The 21542-nt window shown below is 51.5% G+C and overlaps 1 protein-coding gene across 8 annotated transcripts in view; it reads left to right on the top strand.

Annotated features, from left to right (window-relative positions):
* TNIP1 (TNFAIP3 interacting protein 1) overlaps positions 1–21542 on the top strand; it is a 47373-nt gene that overhangs the window by 1655 nt on the left and 24176 nt on the right. For 5 of the 8 annotated variants that reach the window (XM_006204431.4, XM_006204432.4, XM_072954513.1 and 2 more), the window contains exons 1-5: positions 4025–4162; positions 16975–17146; positions 18331–18465; positions 19836–19921; positions 21367–21447. In XM_006204431.4, coding sequence (XP_006204493.2) covers positions 17011–17146; positions 18331–18465; positions 19836–19921; positions 21367–21447 — 438 coding nt within the window. In that variant the 5' untranslated portion in view covers positions 4025–4162; positions 16975–17010. Of the gene's footprint in view, positions 1–3997; positions 4163–16974; positions 17147–18330; positions 18466–19835; positions 19922–21366; positions 21448–21542 lie in introns of those variants that run through there. The other 3 variants (XM_031671213.2, XM_031671236.2, XM_072954499.1) reach the window with 3 other exon arrangements.

The following is a 21542-nucleotide window of genomic DNA, read 5'->3' on the forward strand; positions in this document are numbered from 1 at the left end:
TCCCTGCCCACTGCATTGGGTGGATGATCACTGCCATTGCTGCCTCTCACTGATGCCAGGCTCTCGGGTGTCTCATTCTTTCTACCCTGTGCACTGGGCACAGTTCTAACCTTCATGTTACTAATGAGGAGGCCAGGAGGGGCATCGTGAGGGGTAAGTGGCAGGACTGTGATCTGAGCACAGGCTGTCTGACTCCAGAGCCCACATCCTAACCCTTGTATGACATGCCTTGTGGAAGTAGGGCAAATTGCGGATATGAAATGGTTTAATTCACCTTAAGGTGCTGAAAAAGTTTGAAAAGTTATACATTTCTTACCGCTGTGGTATCCATCCCCTTATGCAGTTATTGGGAGGTAGACGGAATTAAAAATGCCTTCTCGGGCTGAGGGTGGGAAGCAGGGACCATAGTCTCTGCTCACTAATTTACTTCTTACCCCCAAATACGATTACCTAGTACAATTTCAGTCAACGCCATGTACTTGACATGCATTTCTCATTTATCACTGAAATCTCTCTCTCATATAGACACACACCCAACACCAAAAAACACCCAGAATCCACCATAGGCCTTTACATTCCTGAGATTGCCTCTGGCTATGGGGATGTGAGACTGCATCTGAGGAAGGGACCCAGACCCAGGACTGCTCTTTCCTCAGTTCATTAGCTGCTTGCCCAGAGTTTCATTCACCCCCAGCCAAGAACCCGACTTGACTAATTCACTACAAGTGGGGCATGTGCTTGTTTGCTTTAGAAGCTCCATTTCCCATCACTAGGGTGTGTGACAGTAGCACTGCTCTGGGAGCAGGAGACTTAAGTACTATCACAAACTCGCTGGAAGACCTCAGGCAAGTCCCTGCCGTCAGTGGCTTCAACCCCATGAGAAAAAGGCTGGGTCTGATCCTTTCTAAGGACCCTTCAAGGACTGGCATTTTGAGTTCTATGCCTTGCCAAGCTGGCAAGATTCCATAGCATGTAGCTTAAGCGGGTTAAGAGTTTAAGAGCCTGGATCTTCACGTTCCAGTGACCTGGTGCTATTTAAGACCTTGAATAAGTCACCTAACACCTCAGAGCCCCAGTTTCATGTGTGAAGTGGGGAAGGGGATGGTACTGACCTCAGAGGTGGGTTGGGAGATACATTATGTGAAAGTGCAGACCTAGCACGCGGCAAATACCCCACAAACGCCACCTTCTGATGTTTGTCACATGCAGCCTCCACTCCTCTTCAGGCACTGGATTTAGAGCTCAATCATTTACACGTGGAGTTTGGGTTGTGTTGTTAATGTTTTTCATTTCCCTCAAATGCGGATTTAAGTCTGACTTCCGAGCAGCCTTGGTGGAGGTGGTAGAGAGAGAAGGAAAGGTAGAAGAGATACTGGGAAGTTTTGTGTCTCAAAACCAAACAAAATGAAACAAAACACAGGCCTTTTGATTCTCCTCCCAGGTAGGGCTTTGTGGGGTGCTTGTCATCACCCTGGAAGAGCAAAAGTTTCCCAGCTGCCTGAGTCACCCAGTTTCCAGTGTCAGTCCCAGCTTCTCAGCTTGGAAATCTCCTTCCAGCTACGGGCGTATCAGGGGTGCCAGGCTCTGGGGGGCTGTTTCCCACTCTGCCAGGCCCCCAGAGTCTAGGGTCCCACAGAGGATGTGGATGGTGGGATGGAACCTAGGGAGGCTGAATTCCTGGGTTTAACAGTGAAATTCTACTCAATGCATGCAATCCACATCTACAAACCACTACCATTTCTCCAATGCCTACTGTGTGCCAAACTTTGAGCTTTACTTGCATTATCTCATTTATCTTCATGATCACCTAAGAGGTAGGTAATTATTATCTCCATTTTTCAGACAGGAACAGAGGCTTAGAGAGGCCACCCAGGAAGTAAGCGGTTGAGTCAGGGTGAGAACCCCATTAGTTAGATCCATAGCCTATGTTCATCATGAGTGTTGAGTTTCTGTAAGAAAGAAGGAAAAACCAGGACATTGTAAAGACAACATGGTGCAGTGGAAAGAGCACATATGACTGGGAGCCAAGGTCCAGGGTTCCAACCCTGGCTGCATCACTCAATATGCTTCGCCTTGAGGAAGTCCTTTACTACACTGAGGACTCTGTCTACCAATCTGTCAAATAGAGGGTTGTAATCAGTGGTCTCCAGGGCCTCTATAACATGATGAAATGCTCTGAACTCAGACTGAAAACGATGGAACAGGTAGGTGTGGTCATGACTTTGAAGAGATGAGTGTTCTCACACATTGTAATTGTTAAGAAGAAGTATCCACAAGTAGGCAATCAGGCAAAAAGACGGCTGTGTGAGCTTTTTATGCCATGCTAGACCATTGTTCAACAAGCCACCTCTAGGAGTCATCTGGCACTTTGGGGAATGAAGCTATTTGCCTAAGTCTCTAAGATCAGACCTTTACAAACACAGCTAAAACAGTTTGGGGAAAAAAATGCAAATAGTTGGAGACTTCATTTTTTAAAGTATATTTCAGGCATGAGAAGAGTTGGGTTGGGATTAGAAAGAGAGCATTCTAGGAAGAAGCAAACTAGGAGTTTCGGACAAGAGCAGGAAGGAAACTGGACTGCGGGGCCTGATGGGTGAGGTGATACCTGAGAGCTGCGGTGAGAACCAGCCCGAGATTCTAATCTCCCCATACCTTCCACACTGGTAACGCTCAGTGTTGCTTTGGTGTTCAAATCCCTTTCTCCCTCCCTCTCTTCAAAATCAGGGTATGTGTGTACTTATTTTCATAATTAAAATGAACTAGAATTGGTACTGTTTTGAGAATTTGATAACTCCTTTGAAGTAACTGAAGGCATCCCATGATGTCACAAAGCCTGAGAGTCCTTGGATTAGGCATACACGTGGGTAGGGATGTGTGTGTTTTTTCATATAGTCACAGTAGATTGACAGATTTCTCCTGTGAAATGAGGACCTATGTCGAATAGGTCCCCAAATCCTTTCTGAGAATGAGGCCCTGTCAATGACTAAATTTTCAACAGTTCCAGTGAAATACCTCTTTTGGAGTAAGGTTTTCATAAAACTGTATTTACCCAATTTAAAGAGCTGTCCTTTAGTCCAAGGTTAGGCCTTTCCAGTTTTTGAAATAAAAACTCAACCTCTTTTAAATAAAACGGTGAGGTTAAAAAACAAACAAACAAACAAAAAAAACCAGTGTTCCCAACCTTAAATCAAGCTCCTGCCCCTTACTGGTCTGGAAGATCCCACAGTGTGTTTCCATGGTCTGGGCCACATATAAGTAGGCAGGGTAGGAGATGGGCTCTAGATTTGCCTACTTAGGTTTGAATCTTAGCTCAGCCATTCACTAAGGTCATCTAGCTTCCTTGTGCCTTGCATATTAATTTATTTATAGTAAAAAATGATAAAACCATCTCATTACGGTGGCTGTGTGGATTAAATAGCGCATGCAAAGCGTCTACCAAGTCTGGAGCAGTAAGTACGCAAAAAAAATGTTAGCAGTGACAGTAAGATTCTTTGAAGGTCCTTTCAGTTCAGAATTTCCATGAGCTCTGCTAAGTCCAGGAGCGCCGTGGAAGGAACCCTAGGGCCCTGCGCTCTAGCTCTGGCTCAGCTCCAGATGCTTTTGGCAAGTCCTCTCCCCGCGCTCTAGCCTGCGTGCCCCTGGCCCAGAGAAGGGGTGGGTGGTCTCCGCGGCTCAACTCTGCTCTGCAACTCCGGCTTTTAGGGTGGCCCCAGCCTCATTCCGGCGCCTGGAGTTTCCGGAGTAACGAGTGCCGCGAGGGGCTGCCCGGACCCGGGGAGGTCGCCGCCCGAGGCAAAGCCTACCGAGGGGCCGGCCTGCTGGACGCGACCCCGGCGGCCATTCCTCACACCCCTGGGCTCTCCAGCCCCGGACCTCCGGCAGCTGCTGTTTACCTCCTTGCGTCCCACCCCAGCGGCCGCGAGCCCGACGAGACGGCGCGGCGTGATTGGGCGAGCTGCCTATCAATCACTTGGGACTTTCCCAGGGGTGGGGCTGTCCAGCCCCCGGCACTTCCTAGTCCCAGGCCTCTTCCCCCTGCCCAGGCCCGGGAACCCGCGGAGTGCTGCCGGGCCAGAGCCTTGCCTGGGCCTCTACCCCCGTCCCTGGACCAGGGGCTGGACGCGGAGAGCGGGGCATTATCCCCCAGGGCCCCCACCCTCGGGTAAGCCGGCGGGGCCGGAGCAGGGATGGAACGGGAAGAACGAGTCCGGTACTGGGCCGTTCGAGCCTCGGCAGTGTCTGGCTGTGGCGGGGGGCGGGGCGGGGAGGGGAGAATCAGGCCGGGCCAGGTGGCCCAGGCTTCTTGGCTCCTGGGCTCTGGTACGCGAGTTCCCCGGGCACGGGGCGCCTCCAGGGGCGGCGGGGTCCGGCTGAGCGGGGAATCCCTGACCCGCGCGGAGGGTGGTGGGCGCGCGTGCGCACTGCGTGGGGGAGCCCGCCTGGGAACGGCGTGCAGGCGTTGTGCACAGCGTGCAGACCAGCCAGGTGGGGGTGTGTGCGCGGGCGTTGGTCTGTTTACAGTGTGGGAGACCGGTTTTGGAAGCAGTGTGCGTGCATATGTAATGAAGAGGAAAATAACTCCTATTGGGCGCTTTCTAAGTGCTGGTCTAAACCCCTTACATATATTAAACTCATTTAATGGTCGCATATCCATACTCAAAATGAATATGATCATTATTATCCGGCTTTTACTATCCGCATTTTACAGTTTAGGAAACCGAGATACTTGGAGATTGGTGTCACACAGCTAGGGAGTTGCAAAGTCAGGATGTGAACTCACGTTTGACTCCAGACTCCCTGCTGTGCTGTTGAACATATTTTGTCCGCTGTTAGAGACAACATTTGTGTGCATGTGCACGGTAGCTGTAGTGAGTTTATGTTGTGGAGTTATTCTATATGTGGGTGAGTTTTCCACCGTATAACATTCGTCTACAAGAGTGTGTGAGGTTGTGTGTATGTGAAAGTGATTGTATTATGCATTCATTGTGTATGGGAGTGGGTGGGAATTTTGTGTGACTGGGTGAGAAATTGTGTTTTGGTTGAGGGCAGGGGGACTTTTGTGGATGATGCAGAAGAACCAGCAACATCCGTCCACGCCCCCTTGCAGAATGACAGTGCAGGGAAATCTGTAGATTCCTAATGCATCATTTTTATTTCACAGTATTGTCAAAATGGAATTTAATCAGCTCTTACTCATTTTCCAAACAATGGTGTATGGTAGAGGGGAATTTGGCATCTGATGCGAGGTCAGGAAAGGGGACTCTCAATTTTTTTTTCATTCGTGACAATGAATATTGGATTTAGAGGCTGGAATATTTATTGGCACAAACTCATAGCAATCCTGTGATGTATTAATATCCCTATTTTACAGCAGAGAGAACTGAGTCCGTGAAAAGCCAATAATGGCAATAGTAACATTTTAAATATGGTAGCTTATATTTATCAGCACTTACCGTGTGCCAGGCACAGTGCTTTACATTTTAGTATCTCATCTTTTCACCAACTCTAGGAGTTGTTAGTAGCCTCAATTTTCAGATGAGAAACCTGAGCCCCCAAAAGGTTAAGACTTGTCCAAGTCTAGTAAGCCTTGAACCCTGGGCCTTGTTTCCTTTCCACCATCCTGGCTGTGTCCTGGGAAAATAATGTGATCAAGGCTTGGCGCTTCACAGAAGCCCTTGATCCTGTGTCCCTCTGGAGGCTGCAGCCATGAGTGTCCTGTGTTCTGCATCCTTACATGACCCTGTTTTCCCCCACCCATGAGTGTCCGTAGGTAAGGCTCATGCTGAGGGTTGCTACCTGCCCCTATGCCCACACCAGGTCGTTTGGGGCCCCAGGAAGCTGTGGGGTCTGACTCATACCCTTACCCCAGTGCTGCCTATAACTTGGGGCCCGGATGTCCTGAGTTGGGTCTGCCGACCTGATTTGAGTACCTCAGTGTTGTGGAAGGTCGGCTGTCTGCCTCCCTCTCTGGGTACTACGGGGTACTACTTTTACTTCTGCACTCACTGCGATTTAAACACTGCAGTCTGCTTCTCTTCCCCCTCCAACATGCCAAGCTTATTCTTGCCTGAGGCCTTCGTACTGTTCCTTCTGCCCAGAACGTCTTTCCCCAGCTCTTTCCATGGCTGGTTCTTCCTTATCTGCCAAGTCACAGCTCAAATGTCACCTCCTCAGAGGGGCCTTCCCTGACCTTTCTATGCAAAGTAGCCCCTTTTTTCACTTTCTATCATATTACTATTGTATTTTTTTCATACATTCATCACGCTTTGCAATAATCTTGCTTATTTGCAAATGAGAAAGTGTATATGTATGGAGCTTAGTGTCTGGCATATGATAAGTTTTAGTGTTTACCTGTTTGTTAGCTTTCTCTGTTCCTAGAATAGAAAGGTGAGAACAAGGACCCCTTTAGTCTTCACAGGTGCATCCCTGATACTAGGTAAGAGTATCTGGGGTCAGGGTCTGCTGGGTTTGTTCAATGAATGAATAGAATAGAAGAAACCAGGATGATGGTGCATTTCACAGATGAGAAAACTAAGGCCTAAAGATGGGAAGGCACTTGTCCCAGAGAGGTAGTGGCAGAGTCAGGGGGAATTGCTCCCTTGCATTTTTTTTCCCTTCCAGTAGTCCGCAAACATTTTTGGTCACGCTTGTGTCTGTTGCTCAGGGGAATAAGGTACTGGCTCTGTCCAGGAACTTGTAATAGAATGGGCAGAAATGTGCCACGGGCACTAGCTGGAGGGCATTGTGTGCCAGCAGGTGCTCGGCAGTGAGTCTCCCTGGGTGTGGAGCAATTTGGGGGTGCCAGATGGTCAGGGGGCTTCCAGAGGGAGCTGATTTCAAGGCTGGCCCTCCAAGAGGATGAGGTGCAGACTGGGGCCTAAGCCCCTTTTGGAACTTAGTAGGCCAGGTAGAGGATTTGGGGTAAGGCACTGCTGGGTTGAGGGAGCTGACCTGCTGCACTAGGAAAAACCCTAAGCTCTTGACTACCAGGCAGAGAAGTGTCAGCTGTTCCCGGTCGGTCGGCAAGATTGGGGAGTGATTAGAACAGTTGGTTTGCAAACCCAAGAGTGCATCAGAATCCCCTGGGAGGCTTGTTAAACAGATTGCAGGGTTGCACCCCCAGAGCATCTGATCCAGCTGGTGGCGGTGACGCTGCCAGCTGCTCTTTGAGAACCCATGGTGTAGCACGTATGCTTTAAAGTCCGGCACACCTGGGTGGGTGCTGTGTCTGCTCCCTCATCTGTAAGATTCTGTGACGTAGGTGCTACTAACAGAGTGGTACGAATTAATGAGACAGTGCGTGTCAAGCACTCAGCACAGGGGTAAGCAATGAGTAAAAGCTGCTGAATATCATTAAGGTTAATGATGCTAATCATGAGGGTACTGAAGGGATTTCAGTAGATGATGGGGATGGTCTGATGTTCCATGCTTTGGAACAGCTTGCCTTTAACCCTCTGCCACCTCTGGACCAGGCTGTGCCTTCTCTGGACGGGTCATCCTTTACTTTGTCTTAGATGTCGTCTTGTCCCTAATTGGAATAATGAAAAGTGTGCATGTGGGTGGGCTGCAGAGGAATCTGGCCCAGATTTCATCAACAGCACCCAGCACCCCAGCAGGTGATCATCCAGCCCCTGCTTGACCCCCGCCCCAGGGTCAGGGAGTGCGCGCCCTTGTAGGCAGCCCGTTCCAGTGTTCTTACAGGTGGCTTGCTCTTGTGGGCCCTCCTCCTTCCTCACCCCCTCTTTTTTCCCCCTCAGTGCTCACCAGCCCACTTGGAGGGAGGGGTGGGGAGGACAGTAGGAGGTGTGGAAGAAGAGCTCACAGCTGGCCCCCAGAGGACCGAATTTGCCTCCCCTCTGTGTCACTACAGTCCCTGCAGCCTTGGGCAGGCCCTCTTTGCTGGCTTTGGTGTCCCAGCTGCAAAACGAAGGGGTTGCACTGGCTGGTGTCTTAGGGTATCCTCTTCCAGCCCAGTGATTGGGCTGCCCTCTCTCCGGCTCCAGCAGTTTCCGAGTTCTTCCCGCTGGGCCAGGCCTTTCTGTGCCCACCCTCCCAGCTTCTTGCTGCGGCACCCCCGCTCCCCGCACCGGCCTGTCCCTCCTTTTCCTGTTCCTCTTTGGAGAGAGGGTATCTGGGACCCCCGGAGAGTTGCCAGAAGGAAAGCACAGGGAAGCAGGGAGAAGCACCCTGTCTCCTGTGGGGAGCAGAGCCCCCGACCTGCAGAGACAAACCTTGGCAGGCACTGCAGCCTGGCCACTTGCAGGAAGTTCTGGATGTATTTCCCCCATGACTGGCGTGGGACAGTCACGCTTCCGATAGGAACATAGGAACGGATGACTGGGCTGAGGAGCAGCTGTCTGTCTGTCTGAGGGCCGTCCCCAGGCGGGGCTGAACTCTTCTCTCCCCAAGGACCTCACCCAGAGGCTGTTCGCTGTGTCGTGAGCACCTACAGCGTGGACAGACCAGGCGGCCCAGACAGATGTGTGTGTGGGGGGAGGGCGGGGGGAGCTGTGGGAGTCATGCCACCAGAGACTCATGCTCAGAGGCCAGAGCTGGTATTTTTAGGGCGGGCGTAGGGGGGTGACCCATGAGTCAGGGGCCCTTGGTTTGGTCTCCACCCACACTGGAGCCTGCTCACACCGCTCTCGGCTGGCCGGAGACCACGGTCTGCGCCTTTGTCACAGCCAGCCTCGTCAGTGGTCTGAGGAACCCTGGTCCCCCCGTCCCTCCACTTTTGCCTCTGCAGGTGCTCCCCCCATCCCGACCTCTGCAAAGAGGAACGGGGGTCTGAGGACAGCAGCGTTGACTTTTAGAAAGTTTGAGGGACTCTTTCAGACATAGAAGGGAATGTGCAGACAGTTGGGCACCCACCCACCCTACTTAAGAAATAACGTATTTTCTATACACCTGCAACTTCTCCCTGATCATCCCCACCCTTCCAGAGGGAACAAGCGTTCTGAGTTTATTCTCTTGTATCTCTCATTCGTTGTATTGTATGTATGCATCCCTAAGTAATATGCAGTATTGTTTCATATGTTTTAAAACGTTATTTAAATGTCATCATACTCTGTTCTACAACTTGCTTGTTTTGCTTAATATTTGTGAGATTCATCCTCGTTTATATCTCTAGCTCTGGCTCATTTGTTTTTCACAGCTGTATAGTGTTCCCTGATGTGAAATGGCCCTGGTGGATTTATTCATTTTCCTCTTCATTAGGGTGTTTCTAGCCTTTGCTGTTGAAACAAGACATCTTTGGCTTTTATTCCCTAGAATAAGGAACAAGATGCCCTTCTTCTCCACTTCAGCTCAGAGGAGATTTGGAACCTGCAGTGTTCTCTTGGAGCGGCTCAGCCCTTATTCCCCGCATTGTTCCTTATAGGGATTGACTTCCAGACCCCTCCCGACTCACCCCCCCAACCCTCCACCCCTACCCTATCTGTAGCTGGTCTTGAAACTGGACACCACACCCCAGGTGTGGTCTGTCTCACCCAGCAGAGGACCTTTCACCTCCACCCTTTTAGGAATTATGTTTCTATTGCTATAGCCTTGTGTACATTTGCTTTTCTTATGGTTAGGTTTCCCGTAGTAAAGAATGTCCTTTCTAGATGATGTCAGCAATCAGGCTTTTATGCCTGGCTGGCCGAGAACAAAGTTCTCTTGTAGAAAAGCATGTCTGAGGAGGTTTCAATTATCTCCAAGGCCAGAGGTAACTGATTCGGTAATCCCCTACTTAAGAAGCTAGGAATCTTTGTATCACTACACACAGGGGCTAGACAAAGATGTGCACTGCCACATGCTTTGTAACAGCAAAAAAATGTCCTGAATGTTCATCAGGAGGGGACTAGTTTCATAAACTATGGGACCCCAGATGATGGAGTAAGGGCCAGTGGGAGCAGAACTGGGAGTAGCCAAGCGACAGTCAATGCTGGCTGCCTAGCAAGACTCCTTGAGGAGGAAGTTGGTCTGGGTCACCAAAGGTGGTCAGCTGGAGTCCCTTGACTCTCCGGGGACTGGATAAGCACAGGACTGAATTTCCCGAGATTCTAAGCCCTGGTGACTTCAGACAGTCAGGGACAGACTGGTACCTGACAGCATGCAAAGGTAGAGACACATAGAGGCAGGGGCTGGGAACCTGGGGGCTTGTTCCAGGTAGTGGGACAGTAGGACGAGTTTCCTCCCCCTGAGCCTCAGCTGAGTCCCTCTCAGGCAGTGAAGGCCACTGGAAAGGGCATCAGTGTTGGAGTCTCACAGATGGAGGCTGGATTCTTTGTTTTGCCACTAACCAGCTGTGTGTCCTTAGACCAGTGACTTAACCTCTCTGAGTCAGCTTCCTCATCTGAAAAGTAGAGAGTATGCTATACAGCTGAGAGAATTGGTTTCCTTGCTGGAAAACAGGGATAATAATTTTTATCTCTGTGTGGTGAGAAGAAAATGAGGTAATAATGTGTGTAATGATACAGCTCAGTGCTTGGAATACGGTAGCATGTAACTGTTAGGCCCTCTCCCAGCTCTAGTTAGTTGGTCCTTGGTCTTCTTTTGCAGCGTTTCCAGCCAGCTGATGGTCCTGGTCCTCCCGACTATCCCTAGGCTGATGGTGTGGAGCCTGGGTCTTGGAGGCTAAGTGGAAGGAATGGGGCTCCCTCTGGGGGTGAATCAGTGGAGGGGAGGGGAGGAAGAAGGACACAGGAGATGCATGCTGTCTTTGAAGGACACAGTCCTCATGCTGAGCTGAAGCCTGGGTGCAGGCCAGGGAGGAGGAGGGGACCTGGGGAAAGACTGCAGACATCATCTAGGGGTTTCTGCTTACTCTTGGGGAGGTAATAGCGCTTATGGGAGGACCACGTGGGCGTTAGGAGGGATTGGAGCTGGGGAGAGTAGCCTTTTCAAGGTCAGAGGGTTTTAGAAACTGTTGATAATAAATTGCAAGTTCTGGGGGGAGGGTATATATAGCTCAATTGGTAGATCTCATGCTTGTCATACAGGAGATCCCAGGTTCAATCCCCAGCACCTCCTCCAAACAGAAATAAATGAACAAACCCAATTACCACCCCTGCTTAAACAAACAAAAGAAGCCAAACATGTGCTTTGGTATGAAAAATAAAAAATAAATTACAAGTTCTGGAATGTTCAAACTAGAAGGGGCCTTGAAGATTGTCCAGTCTACCCCCTTATGTTGTATTATTGCTATTGTTGCCAACCCCTCCTCTTAGAAAACTGAGGCCCAGCGGTGGAAGATGTTTGCCCTGGTGTACCTTGACTAGATCCCCGATTCCGGTTCCTCATATTACACCCCAGACCTGCAGCCAGGACGGGCTTCCTGAGTACACACCCTCTAAAGTAGGTGCTGTGTCTTTGCTGACAGTCATCGAGAGGGCACCTTTGGTGGGTGGACCAGGAGCCACAGTTACCCTGATGGTGAAATGGGCGGGGAGGACTGGAGGTCATCACAAAGTGCAGATGTGGACAGATTTTTTTTACTTTAGTTTGCGAGGTGCTTTTGATGCCTCACTTCCAGTCGTCTCTTGGGGGAATTGCTGGATATTCCCATTTACAACTGAGAAAAATGAGACTCAGATGATTCTTAATCTCTCATGAGCGTGGGCTTCTCGTAGCTACAGCTTCACCAGTGGTGTTGTCCCAGTGTCCCTTCTTAACGGCTGTTTGCAGATACCAGAAATTGAGTAGATGCCACAGCCAGTCAGCTGGGCACAGTTACGGGGCTGTCTCAGCCTTTTAGTAAGAACCTACTACGTTCCGGGAACTTAGTGATGTACTATTATTATTATTGTTTACTATTATTATTGTTTTGGAAATTTTATTACAAAATGCGTACCTTTCTTTGTTAAATAGATCAAAAATCAAGAAGTAGAAAGTGAGGACTCCCAACTGTACATATATTGTTTCATTTCATGTCTTTAATCTGACATCCAGTGGATTCTATTATTATTCCTATTTTGCAGATGAGGCAGCGGAGGCTCAGAAAAGGAGAGGGGCTGGTCCAGTGTCATATAGCCCGCGGGGGTGGGCAGAGCTGAGACCAGGGCGAGGCAGGCACCGGTGAGGCCCCAGGTGCAGCATGTGAGGCGGGCCCCCATCAGTGTGGCACCCTGTCTGCCTCACCTGCTTCACCCCGGATCCTTTTTTTCTTGACTGCAAGGCTGTATTATCTCCAGTGTGCTGGGTCCTCTGTCTTTCCTTGCTTTGCTGCTGGCTCCCAAGTCTTGGATCTCTGTCGATCCTTAGGCCAGCTTTAAAACATCACCCAGTTTCTCTCTAGTCCAGGCTCCTTCCTGTGCCCATGAGAGAACTGAGGTGCAGGGAGTGGACAGCTTGTCCATGGCCATGAGAGTGGGCATCAGAGTAGAGGCTCGGACCTCTGACTTTCTGTCCTGTGCCTTCTTCCCGGAGGCCCTGTCCCTTCACCACACTGCATTCCCCACCCGCCGGCGTCCCTGGCGGCCCCTGCCTCTGCCTGAAAAGGAGACCACTGGCCATCATGACCTCACAACTCCCAGGATCAGAGATCTACTCGGGCTTTTCCGTCTGGGCCATGGAGAACATCACTCCCCAGAGTTGCAGGGTCTAGCTGACCCCAGGGTGCAGCCACTGCCCAGCAGCATTAGATCCAACGGATTAAGTTCCCAAGTAGGCCTGAGTTTCCTCATCTGTCCAACAGATATCAGCCCTGCCTTGCTCCCAAGGCTGTTGGGACAATCCGATGGGGAAACAATGCTCGGGAAATGCTAGGTATTTTGCAGATGTTCCTGGCCATGCAAATTTACATCATCTAGGGGACCCAAGAGCCCCCACTCCTGGCACCAGAACATGGCTAATCGCAGGACAGTCTCAGATGGGCTGCATTTCAGCACAGAAGTTGAAATGTAAATATAATTCTGAATCTGGCCTTTTTCAACCTTCTTCTTCTTGGGGAGAGGCTGCAACTTGAGCCACGCTCCCAACACCCCCCCACCTCCTTAGCTGCTCGTCTGTCATCCTGTCTCACCACCTTCTTCTCCTCTTTCTGCTGGCGCCTCCTTCAATTTCAACAGCATCACCTCCATCCTTACTTAACGCTCTATGGTTGCTGCCTGCCCTGCCATCTGTCTGATACCTTTTCTGCCCCCAAACTGGGCCTTCCTGGTTCCAGCAGGCATCCCCAGGCCTCTCAGGGTGTGCTGTGGGACCCCCACGCCCACCCCCACGGAGCCAAGATCTTGTTTTGGAACAGGGTCTGAGCTGGTGGCCTCTTCCCAGCGGTTGTTCTGTTTTTGGAAGGCAGGTTGGTGTCCACTGCTTGTAGGTCACCTGATCTGCAGCTGCTGGAACCAGGCCCAGGTGGATGTGGAATTCAGGCCAGACTTGGCAGGAACATGGGTGGGACCTCTGCTTGTGGTGTGATCGCAGCACAGGAGCAGAAATGGGGGGTGAGGGCAGTGGCAACCTGGAGGGAGAGCTGGGACCTTCTGGTCCAACTCCATCCTACATTTTGTGTGACCTTGGTTTCCATGCTCTCGGCCCTGACCACTGCCCTCAGACTGTGACGGAGAGTCAGATGAGCTCATGCCCCAGGACGCCCAGGCACTGAGCTCTGGTACTGCCCCGTGCGGGGGTGCGCTCAGCGCCTTCTTCCCCGCTCCACACCCACTTGCCGTCTGTGACGTCTGTGACTTGGGGGAGAAGTGCCATCAGCCCGGGAGGTAGGTCAGTGATGCAGCCCCTCATTCAGAGAGCCTTGGGAGCGCTTGGTAATGGGGTTGGCCTCATTGCCCTTGGAGATTCCTATCCAGCTTTGTCATCCTGGGAACGAGAACCCTCTCCAGGAAAGGAACTGACGCTGACCATCTGGGCATGAGGTCAGCAGGACTTGGAAACTCCCTGTTCCTCTCTTTGTGTTTCTTTCCTCCGAAGTCCAGGCCTTCCCTTGGGTGGCTCCTCTCGTCTCCAGAGAGACTTTCTCATAGTAGACTGTTGGGTCTGGACTCCCTCTGCCTGCAGCCCGTTCTCTCTCCATGTCCTCAGGCTCTGCCTGCCAAGGCTGGAGTCGGGAGAATAGCCCTGCCTGTCCCTCCGCTGCTTCCTCTGAACCCTCTTCCCCGTTGGCTCCCCCGTGCTGAGCAAGAGCACGTGCGGTGTGGAGGACATGGAGATGGGGTTTCATTTCCTGTATCCTGTATTCTGCTCTGTCGCTTGGGCTTACCTCCGGGCATCTCTGAGGGAGCATGGCGGTACCAGCCCCGATTCTACACCATATGGCTATCAGGTGCCTCTGGTCAGCGGGTCTCAGTCAGGCATTAAGGATGTTTGCACTTGGCCTCTCAGGAGGCAGAGTCAGGGTCAAGGGCCCCTGTGGTTCTTTCAGCCTCTCTGCTCTGTTTGGAGGTTTATTGGGGCTTTATTCTGGACCATGCCGAAGATACCCTGGTAGACCAGATGGACTCAGCCCCTGCTCTCATGGAGCTTCTAATCTACTGGGCAAGCAGATGTAGAGTAAAAACATACTCAAATCATCACATAGCGTCAACTGTGAGTTCTGTGTAGGGTGAGCAGGAACTTGGACACCTCCTGTCACTTTCCCCGGGAGTGGCTATAGCCCCTTCCAGCTCTCCATCTCCCGGTTTGTAAACTCCATTCAGCTCTCAGTCTTGGCTCACCCTCCAGGTGCCAGGCCTGTGTTGGCAGCAGAGGTGAGGAAAACACGCTCCCGCCTCCAGAAGTTCTCAGTCAAATGCACCAGTGCTCGAACCAGTCATATCCACGCCTTACTGGGCGGTGAGTGCTTGCTGGAGAGGCACAGGAGGAGACGGGGAGCACAGAGGAAGGACCCCCCCGCCCACGTCTGCTAACATTTCGAGCTCCTTGCTATATGCCAGTCGTTGTGCCCAGTGCCCTACCCACACTATCTTTTATTTCAATTCCGTGAATACATCAGTGCTTTATTGCTCTGTAGTGTAAAGTTGACCTTTCAAGTTAAAAACAACCCTAAGCTGACTGGTGACTTTCGTGTTGAGAATGTGGGCGACTGTCCTTTGCCTCCGTGGGGCTCAGCAGGGCGTGGGTGCCTCTCGAAGCATGTGTTTATCTTGTTTGTCAGTCTTTGAGGGAGAGGTCCCACTCACTAGAACTTTGTTTTCGTTTCTGGCCCGCGGCATCCCAGGGTAATGTAGACCCTCTAGACGAAATCTTTGTTGTCTCCTGTGCTACCGGGCAGGGGAATCAGCCCAGCGGGTGCCCGATACCTAGCGTCATGTTACCTTGCAAACAGGCTTGCACTTGCATTCTGCCTCTCTGGCCTGAGTCTTGTTGGGGAGCTGTGTGAGGATAGCAGGGATTTAGCTCAGCCTCCTTAGTCAGGTGGAACTGGATTTGCATTTCGGCCCTTACTTGCTGGCTGTGTAATCCCGGCTGAGTTACTTAACCTCTCTGAGCCTCTCTTATAAAATGAAGATAATTTAGCACGTATCTGAGGGTTGTTGTGCAGCTTCACTGAGATAATGCAGCTGAAGCGTTTAATGCAGTGCCTGGTGTGTAGGTTAATGAATGGTGGTTGTTATTATTGGTTCTTTTTCACACTTGCTTTCAGCAAGCACTGTATGGGTGATCAAAGGGCCTTTGAGAACTTGTAACTGAAATGGTGATCCTGGGAGGGAGGTTTCAGGGTTCCAAGTCCTTCCGAGGTCCCCAGTGGGGGCTTTTGGAGATCTTTGCTGGTTGATGAGCTCTTGGTAGGGCTGGGGGCTGAATCAGTTCTTCAGCCTCAGGGCCTTTGCACTTACTGTTCTCTCTGCCTGAAATATCTATTCCCCTAGATATCTGCATGACTAGTTCCCTCACCTCCTTCAGGTCTCTGTTAAAAATAACTCCTCTGTGAGGCCTTTCCTGACAGCTCCATTGAAAATTAAAGTCCCTGCCTCACATTTCCCTGCTTAATTTTTGTCCATAGATGTTTTCATCATCCCTAATACTGTGTTCATCTCTCTCTATCTACTTTATCTGCCTCCACCACTAGAATGTAAGCTCCATGAGGGATTTTTGTCTATTTTGTTTGCTGATAATTTCCTAGCACCTAGACTAGTACCCAGCACAGAGTAGATACTCAGTAAATAATTTTTGAATGAATGCAAGAAGGAAGTTTCTCTACTAAGTCACAGAACTGGGATTCTGAAACCACTTTGCAGTGCTGTTTCAAATGAAATAAAGTAGGGGAAATTGAACAGAGTAGTGCAGAGCACTTGCTGCATAAGTAGATGGTGGTTTGATGGAAAATCCATCTGTTCATTAGAACTGGAAGGGACAGACCATACATGACACGAGACTGAAAGAGGAGGTTGACAGTGTCAATTCGTATATTAAATATTAGTCAGGGGGTTTTCTTCTTCGTCTTTCTTTTTTAAAAGATAACATACATATAAATGGAACTTTGGATTGGATTGACTTGCTTATCCCTCTGGGCACAAGTATTTCACTTTAAAGATCACTGATTTAGTGTAAGACTTTCATTTCCCCTCCTCAGAGAGGGGAGGGGACTGCCCGTGATCCCGCAGTGAGTTAATAGCTAGATCATGTATTCATTCGGTAAGTGTTTGTTGGGTATTCACGTCATAGCTGATACCGTGCTTGACACTGGGGGTGCAGTGATGCAGGGTCCCTCTCCTGGACCCGGTCAACAGGCCACGAGCTCAAGTTTTTTGACTCCAAGGCCAGGGCTCTCTTGTACTCCCCATGGCACCTCGCAATTGGCTGCTGTTCCAAATGAACCGGCAATGCAGTGAGCTGCTGAAAGAAACTGATGTCATTCTTAGGTTGTGTTAATAAAGGCAGAGTGTCCAGATCAAAGGAGGTGACTGTCTTGCTCTCCTGTACCATGGCCAGACCAGCCCGAAGTGCTGTGTTCTCTTTTGGGTTATGGGGCCTTGACTGACTAGGATGCCTCCGTGGCTTGGCCAGCCCCCTGACATACTGCTGTTGTCCTTACAGCCAGGCGGGCACCACGGCAGGGGCTGAGCCACCCTCATGGAAGGGAGAGGACCATACCGGATCTACGACCCTGGGGGCGGCGTGCCTCTGGGAGAGGCATCCGCAGCTTTTGAGCGCCTAGTGGAGGAGAATTCCCGACTGAAGGAAAAAATGCAAGGGATAAAGATGTTAGGTAAAGCACTCTGTGCTCTCCCTGCAAGCCTCTTCCCTGCAACCTGCTGTGCCAGCTGGCATGTGCTTCTGCCCGAGACATCCCTCTCCCTCCTGGTCCACAGCTGTGTCTTCATGCACTTCTGTACATGGTGGCTGCACCCCCAGCCCCAAGTCCCTAGCACCCCAGAACCATGATGACAGACTCAGAAAGCCTTGGGGGACTGAGAAGGAGGCATGGGGTGGGGGAGAGGGAGCTGAAAGGCCCAATTTGTGGGCATGGAAGTAGAATGGTCTGTCTTCCAGAAGCGCCAGAAATGGGGAGAGCTGGCATCACCAGGGCAACCCGAGAACGGTCCCCACGTGTTGGAGCAGGGAGCCGAGCTTGGCTTGAAGCAAGGTGGGAGGAGGCCCCTGGATTTCTCTGTTCCTGGCTTTTGCTCAGTCTGCCACCACTGCCTAGAACAAGCCCGCTGGCCTCCACATGACTTAACAGTCCCTGTCCATCAGCCGCCAGCTCAGGTGCCCTCTCCTCCTCCAGGCGAGGCATTCACTGACTTCCTCGTCCAGAGGGGGTCTCTTTTTCCTCCATACTCCTTAAACTCTTCCTTTGCCTTGCTGCCATCTTCTCAGGGCTTATTCATCTTTGGGGGCGAGCACAGCTCCCAATTTTCCAAATGCTTTTTCCTTGCTTGGCGAGTCTCTGCTTAGAATGGCAGACTGGGGAAGGAGGACTGGAGTTTCCCTGTCTCCACCTGTAAGAGAAGGAAAATTGAGGCCCGGAGGGGTGGTTGATGTTACAAGGGTCTCCTCCCTTCAGGCAGCCCCTGACTGTGGGCCGTAGGCTGTGGGGAGCCCCCCGGGGACCATGATGGTGGGCCTAAGAGAGCCCCTGGCTCTGTGGAGTCCTCAGCCAGATGTGGCGGGAGTGAGGAAGGAAGCAGGGGCCAGGGGCCAGGAGTTTGTTCTAGACTCCCCTCTGCTCCTTTTTCGTGATTGCGAGACCCCTTCCTTCTCAGGCCAGTTTCGGGTTGTGGGCAAGAATGATGTGTGCCCCACTCAGCCCACAAGGCGATGGGGGAGTGAAGCCCAGGGCCTGGAGCATCAGAAGCCAGGCAGAAGCAGGCTTAGGAGCCCAGGGCAGGAGAACCAGCATACTGAGCTGAATAATTCCTTTTGCTCCTCCCTTCCCCATTGTCCCCCCAGGGGAGCTTTTGGAAGAGTCCCAGATGGAAGCGTCCAGGCTGCGGCAGAAGGCAGAGGAGCTGGTCAAGGACAGTGAGCCGCTCCCACCGCCGTCTCCCTCTTTGGCCTCCTTCGACCACCTGGCCGAGCTCACAGGTACACAGAGAACCCAGGTTGTCCTCTGCCTTCCCTGATCTTCTACCTCTCTAATCCCTTAACCGTGGACTCTCTCCTTAGTCAGAAATCCACATCTCCTTCATTCATCCCTAGGCCGCAGGCCATCTTCCCAGTCATGTTTTGGCTAAACCATCCCCCAGAAAGTCAGATGTGCAAGGGACTCCAAAATAATCTTGTCCCAAAGTGGCTGGTGATTCAGCACCCCTGCGGCCCTGGCAGATGTTACAAATGGATCACCACACACTGCACTCAGAATATGGACTCAGGATCTTTACCAGGACACTTATTCAGCAAATTTTTAATGAGCAGCTACTATGTGCCAGACGTCATGCTCCAGGAAGCTACTTTGGGTCGCTCGAGTTGGCATCTGAGTCAAAAGCTCTGTGGTCTGGCCCCCTCTTTCCATTTTATAACTGGGGAGGCTGAGGCCCGTGGAAGAACTGGACTTGCCCATCAGCCTGCTGCAGTGTCTGTCAGATGTCAGGTTTCACATGCTACCTAGTAAAGGAAAGCGTTGACTGTGGCTAGGGGTTAAAGTCCTGTGTGTGGTCACCATGCATTCCTCTGGCATGTCTCCAAGTCCAGAGCAAGGTCTGGGACTCAGGAGGAGAAGGTTCCCACACATGGGGCTCACATGCCCCCTGCTGTACGGCTCTACCTTATGGTCTCAGCCCAGGCCGATGTGCCTGCCTTCTCTTTGGCTGCTGGTTACATTTGCTGAATGGACACATGGAGGAAGGCGATGATCTCAGAGTCTGCTGGGCTGCCGGCAGTGGGCATTTCCAGCCTCCACTTGTCATTGAGCAATGTCTCCTGAGTCCCGGGTGAGTGCTGGGCCCATCCCCAGAGGGAGATGTGCAACTACCCTCAAGGGGCTCCCTGTGGCAAGAACTGCAGGAGGTCAGGGAGGGAGAGCCAAGTTCAAGTTCTGGTTCTTCATTTGCTGGCTGTGTGACCATGGGCAGGTTGTGACCTTTGTATGTCTCAGTTTCCTTACCTGAAAATGGAGTACAGAGCTGTCCTGTGAGTTGGCTGAGATGATAAATATAAAAACATTTCATTAATTGTAAATTGTCATACTTGTCACATTGAGGCAGGTCCAGGGTAGCAAGGAGCAGTGACCACCTTGGGATTTCCCCAGCAAGTCCAGGGAAGATGGACTCTCTCTGCCCATGTTCTGCCCCATCATTCCTGAGCCAGTTGTTTTCCCAGGCCCCCTGGCCATGCTGGGACCCCCTCCCAGTTTCCTGGACTCTGAGAACTCCTCTGGCCAAGGCTATCCTTAAGAAGGTGGCATCTGGGCTTTTCTCTTTTCCCTGCTGCTTATCCACGTTTTCTCAATTCTCCAGGAAAGGATGCAGATGTCCCAGCACCTCCCGCTGACCCTGCACGCCCCTGCGACAAGCCAGAGCCAATCCCCAAACCTCCATCCAGTGTAAGTTGTATTTGGAGTCATGGCTGAAAGTCGCCTGGATTTCAAGGTCCCATGGGCAGGAACATGATGAGAGAGGGCTGGGGTCAGGAAACCTAGCTTCTTACTTGCTGGGTGATATTGGCAAGTTGATCTCAGTCTGTCTGGGGCCTCGGGTTCCCCATTTTCAAGTGAAGGTTGAAGTTGAATCTTACCAGGAGGACCCTGATATGCACAAGGAGTGCCTCCCATTTGCTAGGTTACATGTTGTTCTGCATGAATGGACTGCGCAGTGCTAGGAAAGCAGACAGATGCGACATGGAACTCACATTCTCAGCAGGGGCTCAGCAACTGTCTTCTGCAGATTTGCCTTGAGAAGTTTTGCTTGGTATCCTAGGACTGGAGGGGACCCAGGTGGTCATATCATTTAGAGTCTCCATCCCACAGATCAGATCCAGAGAGAGAAGAGCATTTTCCAGGGTCACGCAGACAACTAGCAAAAGGGAGAGGTGAAAGGGAAACTTTCTAGGGTGGTGCCGAGATCCAGAGCTGGGTTCTTGGTGGCCATGAGGCTCAGCAGAGGCTGAGCACAGAGCTCCTCCCAGCCCTGCCCTTTCCTGGGACCAGGGAAGGCTGAATTAGCCTTTGTTAGGTTTAGGAGCAAGTCCAGAGCCAGTTGCTGGTTCAGAGGGACCATCGGCCCATCTGTTGGTTGCACAGCCAGTACCTTCTACTTGGAGTGGCTGGGAGGTGTGGGAAAGCCTGGAGTCCTTAGCCACTCTGGATTTGGGTGTGTCTTGAAAAAGTCTCTTCAGGCTTGTCAGCACCTCTCTGGGACTTATCACAGATCAGTCCACTCCTCTGGGATCCCTGGGACTGGGCTGGGAAGGCTAGCACGGGACCACTGTGGCAGTGGCCACGGTAACTGCTGTCTGTGACCAGTTGGAGACACCTGGGCCTAGGCGATAGCCCTGGTGCCACAGCAGGAGTGCTGGATTTGCAGTCCTTACTTTTGCATTCAGTAATGATATATCCTCAGTTTCCTCCTCTGTCCAAAGGGGATGCAACCTTCTGACCACTCCATGGGTTGCTTTAAGAAAAACTGGAGTTCAGGAAGACATTTTAAAAGTGCAAGGCCATTAAAAAAGATACGATCCTGAAGTGCTAAAGCGATTTGAAGTCAGCTAGTCCAGTATCCCTGTTTTACCGATGAGGAAACGGGCGACAGAGGGTTGTGACCTCGACTCACGCTGTGGGTTGCGGGCGGACTTCCCGGGATTCCCACTTCACGGTCTCTGAGCTTCTCCTGGGCTGGCTGCCCTCACACGGAGGGGCGTCCAGGGGACTTGGACATGATAAGGGATTTTGTCCTTCCATGTCTGCCCCTCGATGCTCTCAGCCTCAGGACCCAAGAGGCGGGGTGAGGTGCTTTTCTCTCAGGCAGCCCTTGGCTCCCTTCTTCTGCACAGGGCACCTCCTCTGAATTTGAAGTGGTCCCCACCGAGGGGCATTCTCCACCAGAGAGCAGTGGCCGCACCAGAGACACGACGGTGAGTAGACGGCAGGTCCCTGGGCATGTCCCCCGTCTCCTCTCTGTTTCAGTCACCTGGCTCCGGGGGAGAGGCGTAGGACCTGCTCTCGTCCC

This window comes from Vicugna pacos, chromosome 3 (assembly GCF_048564905.1).
Source record: "Vicugna pacos chromosome 3, VicPac4, whole genome shotgun sequence".
Classification (NCBI taxonomy): Eukaryota; Metazoa; Chordata; class Mammalia; order Artiodactyla; family Camelidae; genus Vicugna; species Vicugna pacos.